Source organism: Globicephala melas, chromosome 2, assembly GCF_963455315.2.
Source record: "Globicephala melas chromosome 2, mGloMel1.2, whole genome shotgun sequence".
In the NCBI taxonomy this organism is placed as follows: domain Eukaryota; kingdom Metazoa; phylum Chordata; class Mammalia; order Artiodactyla; family Delphinidae; genus Globicephala; species Globicephala melas.
This window is the reverse complement of record NC_083315.2, coordinates 13,485,938-13,498,136: the sequence shown is the minus strand read 5'-3', so window position 1 is coordinate 13,498,136 and position 12,199 is coordinate 13,485,938. Positions and strand designations below refer to the sequence as shown.

At 40.1% G+C, this 12,199-nt stretch overlaps 1 protein-coding gene across 16 annotated transcripts in view; it reads left to right on the top strand.

Moving 5' to 3' along the window:
* The window catches only part of MLLT10 (MLLT10 histone lysine methyltransferase DOT1L cofactor), a 249,193-nt gene that overhangs the window by 213,123 nt on the left and 23,871 nt on the right, over window positions 1–12,199 (top strand). For all 16 annotated transcript variants that reach the window (XR_004035214.2, XR_004035213.2, XM_060292985.2 and 13 more), the window contains one exon: window positions 6,741–6,919. Coding sequence is in view for 14 of the 16 variants with exons in the window: in XM_060292985.2 (XP_060148968.1) it covers window positions 6,741–6,919 (179 nt within the window). In the remaining 2 variants the exon portion in view is untranslated. The remainder of the gene's footprint in view (window positions 1–6,740; window positions 6,920–12,199) is intronic.

Genomic DNA, 12,199 nt, shown 5'->3' with positions numbered 1-12,199 from the left:
TGGCTTGTGGCTCTAGAGTGCAGGCTCAGTAGTTGTGGCACACAGGCTTAGTTGCTCTGCAGCATGTGGGATCTTCCTGGACCAGGGCTTGAACCCGTGTCCCCTGCATTGGCAGGTGGATTCTTAACCACTGTGCCACCAGAGAAGTCCCCTTCGTATTGATCTTAAATTCTAAACACCTCTACATGGCTTACAAGGTCCTGTGAGATCTACTTCCCCTCTCTAACCTTGTCTTCTACCACTCTCCACTATACTTTAGCCATATTACCTTTTTTTTTTAACTTGTCTTTTTTTTTTTTTTTTTGTGGTATGTGGGCCTCTCACTGTTGCGGCCTCTCCCGCTGCGGAGCACAGGCTCTGGTCGCGCAGGCCTAGCGGCCATGGCTCACGGGCCCAGCCACTCTGCAGCATGTGGGATCTTTCCGGACTGGGGCACGAACCTGCGTCCCCTGCATCGGCAGGCGGACTCTCAACCACTGCGCCACCAGGGAAGCCCTTAACTTGTTTTTTGAACGAGCTTTTCTGCTTCATTCTTTGTTCAGTTAACAACTACATACCTAACCTTTAGGTCTTATTATATCATTTCTTCAGACAGATCTTTTCTGCTTCTTAATTTTTCACCCTCATTATACCCTTTCTCTTCCATCATATAGTGTTTGCAACAATTTATAGTCGTGTTTGTTTTTTTTAATATTTTATTTTTTTACTTATTTATTTGGTTACTCGGGGTCTTAGCTGCTGCCAGCAGGCTCCTTAGTTGCAGCTCACGGGCTCCTTAGTTGTGGCATGCGAACTCTTAGTTGCAGCATGCATGTGGGATCTAGTTCCCGACCAGGGATCAAACCCGGGCCCCCTGCATTGGGAGCATGGAGTCTTGACCAGGGAAGTCCCATGTGTTTGTTTTGATGTTTGCCTCCCTAATTGTATATTCCTGGAGAACAGAGATCTTTTCTGTCTTGTTCCCTACTTTATTCTCTGCTCTTAGCACAGTGCCTGTCTTTTAGTACATATGAAGTAAATATTTCTTGGGTGGATGGATAAATGAATCAGTATGTTACTGCCACTCTCTGTATCATTCTGCATCTTTGTTTCTTTTTTGTTCGTTTTTCATTTCATCCTTTAAAAAATTTTTTTTGTTGAAATATAGTTGATTTACAGTGTCTTTATTATAAAACATCCCATTGTCATGAGTAAAAAATGGGGACTGTTTGTGCTGATAACTCCAGTTCTTAAAAGTACCTGTGAAGGTGGCCTAGTTTGTTCACAGCATGATAAATTTGCTAGATCGTATGTGTGCACACACACACATTTGCACACACATGCACACTTGCCTCAAATGAGCAGCCTAGAAACAGAAAAGATAAATCAAGACTCCTAGTCTACACAGCTTATGAAACATAACAGTAGCCTCTAAGTGTCTAGTGTGTGCCAGGCACTTAATCCTTACAACCCAATAAAGGACAAGGTGTTCTTACGAACCTCACTTCACCTCGTTTTTTTGTTTTTTAAAATAGATTTATGTATGTATGTATGTATGTATGGCTGCATTGGGTCTTCGCTGCTGCATGTGGGCTTTCTCTACCGGCAGCAAGCAGGGGCTACTCTTCGCTGTGCTGCGTGGGTCTCTCATTGCTGTGGCTCCTCTTGTTGCGGATCACGGGCTCTAGGCATGCGGGCTTCAGTAGTTGTGGCATGCAGGCTTAAATAGTTGTGGCACGCAGGCTTCAGTAATTGTGGCTTGCGGACTCTAGAGTGCAGGCTCAGTAGTTGTGACATACGGGCCTAGTTGCTCCCTGGCATGTGGGATCCTCCCAGACCAGGGCTCGAATCCGTGTCCCCTGCATTGGCAGGCAGATTCTTAACCACTGTGCCACCAGGGAAGCCCCCCACTTCACCTTTAAGGAAAGAAGCTTAGGGAAGTTAAGTTGCTTGTCCAAAGTCACGCAGCTGATCTGAGGTCCAAATGAGCCCCATCCTGCAAGTTTAATTACTAAGCTATACTGCCTTGCCAAATAGAATTTACTCATTCAGTACTGAATGATAGTGATAAACATGTATTGCAAATCTAGTATGCCTGACACTGCTCTAAGTACAATACTGGGAATAAGGCAGTGAACAAAGCAGACTCCCATCCTCATGGAGAGTACATTCCAGAGGGACATGGGAAAGACAGTGAACAAAAGGAATAAGGAAAACATGCAGAATGATAAATGTGATAATGAGTATGGAGAAAAATAAAGCAGGGGAGTAGATGGAGGCAGTGAGGGGGTTGCAGTACTCAATAGGGTGGTCAAGGAAGTCCTCTCTGAGAAGGTGCCATTTGAGCTGAGACCTGAAGGGTGCAAAGACATCTGTGAGGAACCCAAGGAAACTTCGGACAGAGGAGGAGACGCAAGCACGGTCTGTCTGGCACGCGCTGACCCTAAGAACCTCAGAGGGGAGCCTTTTTTGGGACAGCTGCACGTTATACCTGCGCTGCTTCTCTCCCTCGGGCGCCCATGGGTGGGTGAGCAGGTCTCCGTCCTCACCGCCACTGTCACATGCGACGGCTGACCCGGGCTGGTCCTAAGTCCGGGCCTCCTCTCTCTCCAGTTCCATTCGCCAAAATTCATTCCACACGAGGAGCGCTCCTCCTGACAGTGCTCATTGCACACGTCCTCCCACGCCTGGTTACACACAGGTAAAAGTGTGGTAGTGCACCTTTGTTTGCCCATTGGATTAACAAAGATCTAAGGACTAGATAAAATTGAGTGTGAGGTGGAAAAGAGGCACTTGGTCTCTGTTGGTGGAAAGTGTAAACCGGTACAACTGCCCTGAACGGCAGGTGCACAGTATTGTATCCTGAACAGGTGAATTTGAGGGTATTTTCCTTGAGCTTGTGCATTGCAGGATTCAGTTCTATTTAATTAGATGAATGTCACCTTGATTTAGATTAAAATAGCATATAACTTGTAAAAGATGAAAATAGAGTGAAGTTAAATAGAAAGCAGGTCCAGAACAATCTAAGGAGGATTATTTGCCTTGTGAAAAAGGATCTAGAGGTCTTAGTGAACGGTTAATGCTGTACCATCGTACCCGGGTATGAGGGAGTTGAGGTGAGCCAGTGATCCGCATTTTCAGAAAAAGATTTAGAATTCCATGCTTTCCTGACTTGATAGGAAAGGAAAATTTTGATTTGTTCTATTTTATTACAGTAACCTGAGTACCAGTTTCAAAGTGTGATTGCTGCGTTTTTAGCTGTGCAGTTTCCCATTTAAGATCAAGCTAATGCAGTTAGAAAACAGACTTAAGTTTAGAGATTGAAGATCCTCAAACACACCACAGTTTTGCTTCTCAGTATTATACTTTCATGATATATTATTGCATGTGGTAATGGTATTTGCAGTTTTCAAAGTGTAGTACGGACAGTAGAGGACCTGACAATTAAAATACTATACTTCCCTGACTTAAAGATAAATTTTTAACTAGAGCGCTAACTCTAAAATAGCTATAGCTACCATTTATGGCAACTTACTGTGTATTAGGCACTGTTAGAGCCTTTACATGAGTATTCCCAAAAACCTTTAAGGTAGCTATTATCTTGGTTCTTAGAAAAGAACAGTATGGAGGCTCACAAAGTTTAAGATCACAAGGTTGGGAGAGCCAGGACGTTTGTCTCAGTCAAAAACTTGTCCTGTTGTGATTTCAGCCTACTGCCTCCAGCTTGCTTTTGTCTTTTGGTTTTGGGAATTGGAGATTCCACGTATAGTATGCTTTTCGACATTAAAAAAAAATCAGCACTCTACCTTTTAAGGTACTTTGAAAAAGCTGAGTTCAAGTACTTCTCTCTGGAACTCTTCCACCCCAGTCTCTTCCTCTGAACTTAAGTCGTTTTTTGTATCATATGTCCTTATGGTATTTAGCATTTCCCTCCTGTATCATAGTAGCTTGGGAGTACTTATTAGCTGTGCTGTGAGACTATAAGTTCTTTGAAGGATGAATTCCTTTCTGTTCTTTGCCATCTTCATTGCCTTTTTAAAAATTATTATTAGAACCTCAATAAGTATTTGTTGAAAGAACTATGGGGTAAACAACTTAAAACAATTTTTTTTCTTCACCCACGGGCCTGTCCTTTGGAATGTAGGTTTATAAATATTCACTGCATTTATGTGCTCTTTTCTGTCCTCCACAGCCAAACTTCTTAAAAGAGTTATCTTGCCAAAATTTCTTGTTACTTTTCATGACTTCTTTTTCTGGCCTTACCTTAAATGATCAATAGAATCATTTGACCTTTTCCTTTGAAATTCTCTTAGGTGGTTTCTAAGATTCTCTCTGTTTCCTTATTTTGTTCTTTGTGGTCCATCTTTCTTTCTTTTTTTTTTTTTTTTTTTTTGCGGTATGCGGGCCTCTCACTGTTGTGGCCTCTCCCGTTGTGAGCACAGGTTCCAGACGCGCAGGCTCAGCGGCCATGGCTCACGGGCCCAGCTGCTCCACGGCATGTGGGATCTTCCCAGACCGGGGCACGAACCTGTGTCCCCTGCATCGGCAGGTGGACTGTCAACCACTGCGCCACCAGGGAAGCCCTAACATTTTAACTTTTAATGTTCTTCTTGATTTGGTTCCTGCTTATTTTTTAGCCTCATTTCTTGCTTAAGCTACACGGATGGCACTTATAAGTTCTTAGAATCTACCTGGCTCTGTGGCGCATGTTTCTTCCTCAGAATGCCCTTCACCTCTGTCCTCCAGCTCCTTTAGAAATTAGCTTTAAAGGCACCCATCTCTTCCAGTTCGCTTTTTGACCTCATCCTTTCTCACTCCAGGTCTGGGTTAGATAACCCTCTTTATGCACTCACAGCCTCCTGAGGATATCTCTATCATAATACTCTTCACGGTCTTTTGTAATTGTCTCTTTTTTCCACTAAGCTTCTTGAAGGCGGAGACCACATATCTCGAATGGCTTTGTATCTCTAGGGCTTAGAATAATGTCTGGCAAACAGTGAGCTCTCAGATGTTTGTGGAATGAATGTATTTGTTAAGTGGACAAATTATCATTATTCTGGAGAAATTGTAGATATAAAAAGGATCTTAGGAGCCTCAATTATAGTTGTAAGGCCTTTAAAAATGTCCCAATTTTTGTATTCCCCTTGTTTGAAGATTATAGGTACTTCTATTTATTATGAATCAATAATATTTATATTCTTTAGAACAAAGTAAATTTTACTGTTGATATAACCACTGTGTTTTCTCAAAAAAATTTTTTTGACTATGGCATACTTAGGTTCTTTTTTTCTGCTTTCCTCTTGTTTATAGTGTCAAGTTCTTGAGGTCTTATTCCCTCCCACCCTCCCAAGAGCCCTGGTTTATTATAAGATTTCTCAGCCTCCATTGCTATTAACTCTATGGGCCAGATAATTCTTAGTTGTGAGGAGCTGGCTTGTGCATTGTACAATGTTTAGCAGCATCCCTGGCCATTACCTACTAGATGCCAGTAGTACCTCCTAGTTTTGACAACCAAAAATGTGTCCAGACATTGTCATATGTCTCCTGTGAAGCAGAATCACCCCTGGTTCAGAACCCCACTGGTTTATAGAGATTCCTGTCTCTTAACCTTTATCCTCAAAGAGCCTTTCCTTCTCTGTGGACTTTTTGTTATCAGCATAAGAGCATGATCACCCATGCTCTTTTGGGGAAAAAAAACCCCCCAAAAACCCACAAAACACTTTTTAAAGTAACTCCTAGTTTCTTCTTAACTTTTGCTCATTTTCTCTTTCTGTCCTCTGTCCATCCACTTTTCTAGAGTGAATTGCTTCTACTCTTTCTTTCTGGCTTTTTAACCCTGTGGTGCTACTGAAAATACTTTCAAATCTCTTTCCTCTTTTCCTGTGTTCTCTGAAGTGAATGCTACCACCACCTAGCTTTCCACGTCACCATCATCTCTTAATGCTCTGTTCCCTGGCCACCCCGACTGCTACTTTAGATACCTCATTCGGTCAGTCATAAAGTCCTGTTTATTCTACCTCCTGAATATCTATAGAATCCACCTGTATTCTTTATTCTCACTGCTGTGTCCCACCAGTGGCATCAGGCTCTTTGTTGTTCTCGGAATATCAAGTCTAGTCCTGTTCCATTTTCTTTTCTGCTCTGTAATGTGGATGACCTTTCAAAAACAGAGTCTCTTCCCATTTCATACCTTCTCAATCATGAGTGCTGGGGCTCTAGTATCTGCATTTTTGAAAGGCTTACCAAGTGATTTTTATATAACTCTAATTTCTTCATTCTCCTATTTCAGAAACATGTCACTGCTCTTAGGAATTCCTAAAACCCTTATTATTATTCTTACAAAGCACCTCCTGATGTGATCTCTGTCTCTTAACAAATCATCTTTGACGTATAAAAAAAGTCTTAGTTTCTTTAAGACAAGTACTTTATGAAAAGTTAGTATTTATACATTTAGTTACTGGGTTTTTTTTGTTTTTTGTTTTGCGGTACGCGGGCCTCTCACCGTTGTAGCCTCTCCCGTCGCGGAGCACAGGCTCGGGACGCGCAGGCAGGCTCAGCTGCCATGGCTCACGGGCCCAGCCGCTCCGCGGCATGTGGGATCTTCCCGGACCGTGTTTTTTTTTTTTTGACATCAATAAAATTTATCATTGTGGGAGGGATCAGGAGGAAATGTGGGTATTCTAACATCGATTAATGTTGGTGTCTGTGACCAATTTGACTGCTAAATTATAAAATATTTAAATAAGATTTTTTTCTTGTAGGTATTTATAGCAGCAGTGATGTAGCAGTATCATTTCCAAATGTAGCATCTGGCTCAGGATCCAGTACTCCTGTCTCCAGTTCTCATTTACCTCAGCAACCTTCTGGGCATTTACAGCAAGTGGGAGCGCTCTCCCCGTCTGCTGGGTCGTCTGCACCCTCTGCTGTTGCTACAACTCAGGTAAATTATTACAGTGTTACAAAGTAACATGTACATCCATTTGTCTTTTTTTTTTTTCTAAACATCTTTATTGGAGTATAATTGCTTTACAGTGGTGTGTTAGTTTCTGCTGTATAACAAAGTGAATCAGCTATACATATTCATGTATCCCCATATCTCCTCCCTCTTGTGTCTCCCTCTCACCCTCCCTATCCCACCCCGCTAGGTGGTCACAGAGCTCGGAGCTGATCTCCCTGTGCTATGTGGCTGCTTCCCACTAGCTATCTGTTTACATTTTGTAGTGTATATATGTCCATGCCACTCTCACTTTGTCCCAGCTTACCCTTCCCCCTCCCCGTGTCCTCAAGTCCATTCTCTACGTCTGCGTCTTTATTCATCCTGCCCCTAGGTTCTTCAGAACCTTTTTTTTTTTTTTTAGAGTCCATATATATGTGCTAGCATACGGTATTTGTTTTTCTCTTTCTGACTTACTTCACTCTGTATGACAGACTCTATCTAGGTCCATCCACCTCACTACAAATAACTCAGTTTCGTTTCTTTTTATGGCTGAGTAATATTCCATTGTATATATGTGCCACATCTTCTTTATCCATTCATCTGTTGATGGACACTTAGGTAGCTTCCATGTCCTGGCTATTGTAAATAGAGCTGTGATGAACATTGTGGTACATGACTCTTTTTGAATTATGGTTTTCTCAGGGTATATGCCCAGTAGTGGAATTGCTGGGTCGTATGGTAGTTCTATTTTTAGTTTTTTAAGGAACCTCTATACTGTTCTCCATAGTGGCTGTATCAATTTACATTCCCACCAACAGTGCAAGAGGGTTCCCTTTTCTCCACACCCTCTCCGGCATTTATTGTTTGTAGATTTTTTTAATGATGGTCATTCTGACCGGTGTGAGGTGATACCTCATTGTAGTTTTGATTTGCATTTCTCTGATGATTAGTGATGTTGAGCATCCTTTCATGTGTTTGCTGGCAATCTGTGTCTTCTTTGGGGAAATGTCTATTTAGGTCTTCTGCCCATTTTTGGATTGGGTAGTTTGTTTTGTTGATATTGAGCTGCATGAGCTGCTTGTATATTTTGGAGATTAATCCTTTGTCAGTTTCTTCATTTGCAAACGAAAGTAAGTTAGATTATAGGGGAGATAAATGAAATAGGGCTTCCTATAGGAATTTATAAAATATCTCAATCTGTATTGACGCGAGTGGAAATGATACACACGTTTACATGATATTCATGGGAGAGCACAAAAGAATATGTTGGCACCAACTGATTCTTTTCAATTTCTGAGTTCCTGATTTTGTCCTAATGATGTAAAATAGTAATTTGGGGGGAGCTCTTATTCCCTCTTTTAAAAGTAGGACTTACAAAGTATGAACCACTTTTGGACTTCTGTGGTTTTAAAAATTCCTTTCATAATTTTAAAATCGCAGAAATAATATATGAATATCTGTGGTGTAAATTTTTAAAAACCAGTGAAGGAGAGTATAGGATTAAGAGTGAATGATTCTTTTAAGTACTTATAGGGTGTTCTTTCTTGTGAGAAAGAAGGGATATTTATAATATTATAAATAATGGTGACTATGTTGGTGGTTTTGCATTTATTTATCCTTTTCCTTCATTTTAGATCTGGAACTTGATGGGTGACCTAGTCTACAGGAATGCTCTAAGAGCCAGAGTCAAACCAGAGAAATCATAATTATATAAATAGAATAGTAAATGGCCACAGCTGCGCACGTGCGTGCACACACACACACACACACACACGTGCGCACACACACTCACACACAAGCACGCACACTCACTCCCCATCCCCAACCCCCATGTTTCCTCAAAGGTAATAATTTAAAATTCCTAAAGTATATATATTTTTTCTTTATTTGGAATTCTTTATAATTTTATTATTTTCATTTTACCCAATGCCTCTAATAGTCTCAGAGTTTTAAGAAAATTATGACAAAGACAAATGTCTAGTTATAAACAACTAGTTTAGTAGTTAGTTGTTTGTAAGTTGCTGTAAACTTCTGCTTTATGTATGTGTTCATAGTTTCTATTGTACGGGCCTTAGAATATATGTACACTTTTCCAGCATTTTCTGTAAGTTGTACATCAGAGCACAGCATTAAGTTATTTTTAAAGTATGTAGTGGTGCAGTGCAAACGATCACCATTATAATTAGATCAAGAATTAGAATAAACAACAGTTCAGCACAGAAAAACAATGGCATGGTTAGTGGTATTGTCTTTGAAAATGAAAGTTAACAATTTGGTGAACTTCTCAACCTGAAGAAGGGAAGTTTGACTAGTTTAGGAGAGTTTTTCTCTAGCTCATTTCACTAGCCTTGGTGAGGTATAGGCATAATGATAGGGGTTTGGGGTTAGAGAGGGTGAAAGGATAAATGAGAAAATGGCTCTTATTAATAGTTTTATCTCTTTTAATTAAGTGTAACCATATGCTGTTGATAGCTTTATATCCTTGGAAAGAGTCTCACATGAACATTTTCAATGTGCATTTTCCTTTCCTTTCTTTCTAAAAGTCTGTTTTAATTACCCTCTGGTTAATTCCAGGCTGAATTAAGCAAAAATCTCATTTCTTCCCATTCATTATGTTTGTGGTTTTGGGGGTTGACTTTAGGGAGGTGGGTGGGGGAAGTGGTAGTGAAGAGAAATTTATAGCTAGAGGGAAAATTCCACTTAACATATGACTCAGCTGAAGAACAAAGAAATCATAGTTTCAAGTAATCCAGGATTCAGTCCAATTAAAATCTTCACTGTTTATCCTCCTCCCTGTTTCAGTAAGGTGGGTCTCTTATAAATATGATCATCCAGTGAGACTCCCATGCTGCATGCCGAGACAGCTGCATCTGTGTTTCTGTCCAGCAGTAAACACTTTCTGCCTTGAAGCCGGAGCTTATTTAGCCTGGCTTATCTGGTGCTGCTGTAGCAACCATCAGTCTCCAGGCAACTGAGGCAGGTTGACCTCTGAGTTGAACTGAGTGCAGAACTACTTCAGTTTAGCTGCCTTAGACAATAGTATTGGTGTTGAATGTGCAAAGTGTGAATTTTCTAGGCAATGTGCAAAGGAAAGGATACAGAAATATTTAGAATAAATCGAATGTTTAGATAGAACTCCTAAAATTGTGATGCACTTGGTAATTTAATCTTCTTTCCAAATGACAGAAGTTTATTTCTGTTTAACTTTTGTATAGGCCTTGTATGTTTTCAGATCATGCAATTCACTGTGTTTAGATAATCACACCCTAGCCTTTTATTTAGAGTTTCTTTATAGGTAGTTGATTTAAAAATGAAGAGAGTAGTGCTATAAGTGTGTAAATTAAAACTATCAATGTTTAAAATATAATTATAGAAGCCTTGTTACAATTATTGAGAAAACCATCACACCAGCAAGCAAATGTTTTAAAAAATATAAATCAGAGAATAGAAGTGTTAAATTTGAACGATGTTTTGACTTTCCTCCTTTCCCTCCCAAAACCTTAATGAAAGCAGTAATTTTTAGTGATGGGCTTGGTGCCAGAAGGATAAAAATCCGTAGGTCATTCTTGATCTTTCTGGCCTTGGTTTAAGTAAGATAGACAGGCCTCTTCTTTGGTTTATTTGCTGTCTTAAGGATTGTTCCCAGGCAAGTGGTCAGGGAAGTAAGATCAGGAAGAGCTAATAGAAATTAAAAACTGAAACTAGATTTGTGCCTTTAATGGGGCAAAAAGGAGACACTTGTAAAAATGTGGGGAGACAAAGTCTGATGCTTAGCAGCCCTAATTTGAAAAAAACCTTTAAAAATGTTTGATAACCTAGCTTTATATTGTTTGATGTCAAATCCTTTTGTTTTATTTGATAAACTTGTTTTTAGGGTAATTATTCCTTCACAGATATCAGCAGTATAGTTACAATTATAGTTCCTTAACATTATTGGAAGATAGAACTGCTGTCCTTGTGATGTTTTAATGATGGGTGCTCTGCTCTTGTATCATGGGTAGAGGTATAAATTAGTTTCTATAGGTGTGCCATTAATATTTCATTTTGCCTTTCAAATTCCACTGTTTCTTAGTTCTGCATTCATTCTGTTTTGTCTTTGGAAGAATCCTGGTGCTTTTGTGTGAAGGATGATTGCTTTAATAGAGTTTAAGACAGAATGTAATGAAAATAATTGTATTCTAATATGTCTTGCATTCTGAGTTTTGCTTTTGGATACAGTCTTCATGTAGATAATCATGGTTCCTTGTTTACTCTGTGTTACTATTATAAAAATGATACAGGTTTAAAAGTAATTGAAGGAACTTCTAAGGTTTATTTATGTGATATTTACTAAATGCAGATAAATTTAAGTATTTTAAGGGTATAATTTAGTGACTAATGTTTTGCAGATTTCTGTGAGACTTTTACTTCAAGTATCTTAACTTTGGTGTGTGTGTTGGGGAGCTGTCTTAGATATAATCCTGATTTCCTTTCAGATGATGGCTGATAGGGCACTTTAATTCTGTTTGGGAAAATGGTTCAGTTTCCCAGGCCGATTCATCTATCTTTGGAGGAGCTCTGACTTGATTGGTCAGAACGAAAGTTTCATCTATTTTATTTTATTTTACTTTACTTTATTGTTGTATCCTGCTTTTTAATTAATTAATTTATTTATTTATTTTGGGGGTTGCATTGGGTCTTGCTGCACACAGGCTTTCTCTAGTTGCGGCGAGCGGGGGCTACTCTTCGTTGCGGTGCGCGGGCTTCTCATTGCGGTGGCTTCTCTTGTTGTGGAGCATGGGCTCTAGGCACGTGGGCTTCAATTGTTGTGGTACGCGGGCTCAGTAGTTGTGCCTTGCGGGCTCTAGAGCGCAGGCTCAGTAGTTGTGGCACAAGGGCTTAGTTGCTCTGCAGCATGTGAGATCTTCCCGGACCAGGGCTTGAACCTGTGTCCTCTGCATTGGCAGACAGATTCTTAACCTCTGCATCACCAGGGAAGTCCCTGTTTTAAATAATTGCATAATGACTTGTAATTTTAAGGAAGTCCACATTCTGAGCAGAATAAGTTTTTATAAGTGCTTTCTAACGTTACTTACTTTTGGATGATGAAGAGGTTAAGTGACATAGATTGTGAGCCTCTGTGTTAAGGGGTATCTCTTTGAAAAAACATTCTTAGGAATTTTACTGTGTCTGTTTGTGTGGCACAATGCAAAATAGCAGAAACTGGGGTCCGAAATCCTAGATTCCTGGAGCATTGCTGCTCACTAGTGTGTCTGTGGGTAGGTCTTTTACATTTGTGGATGT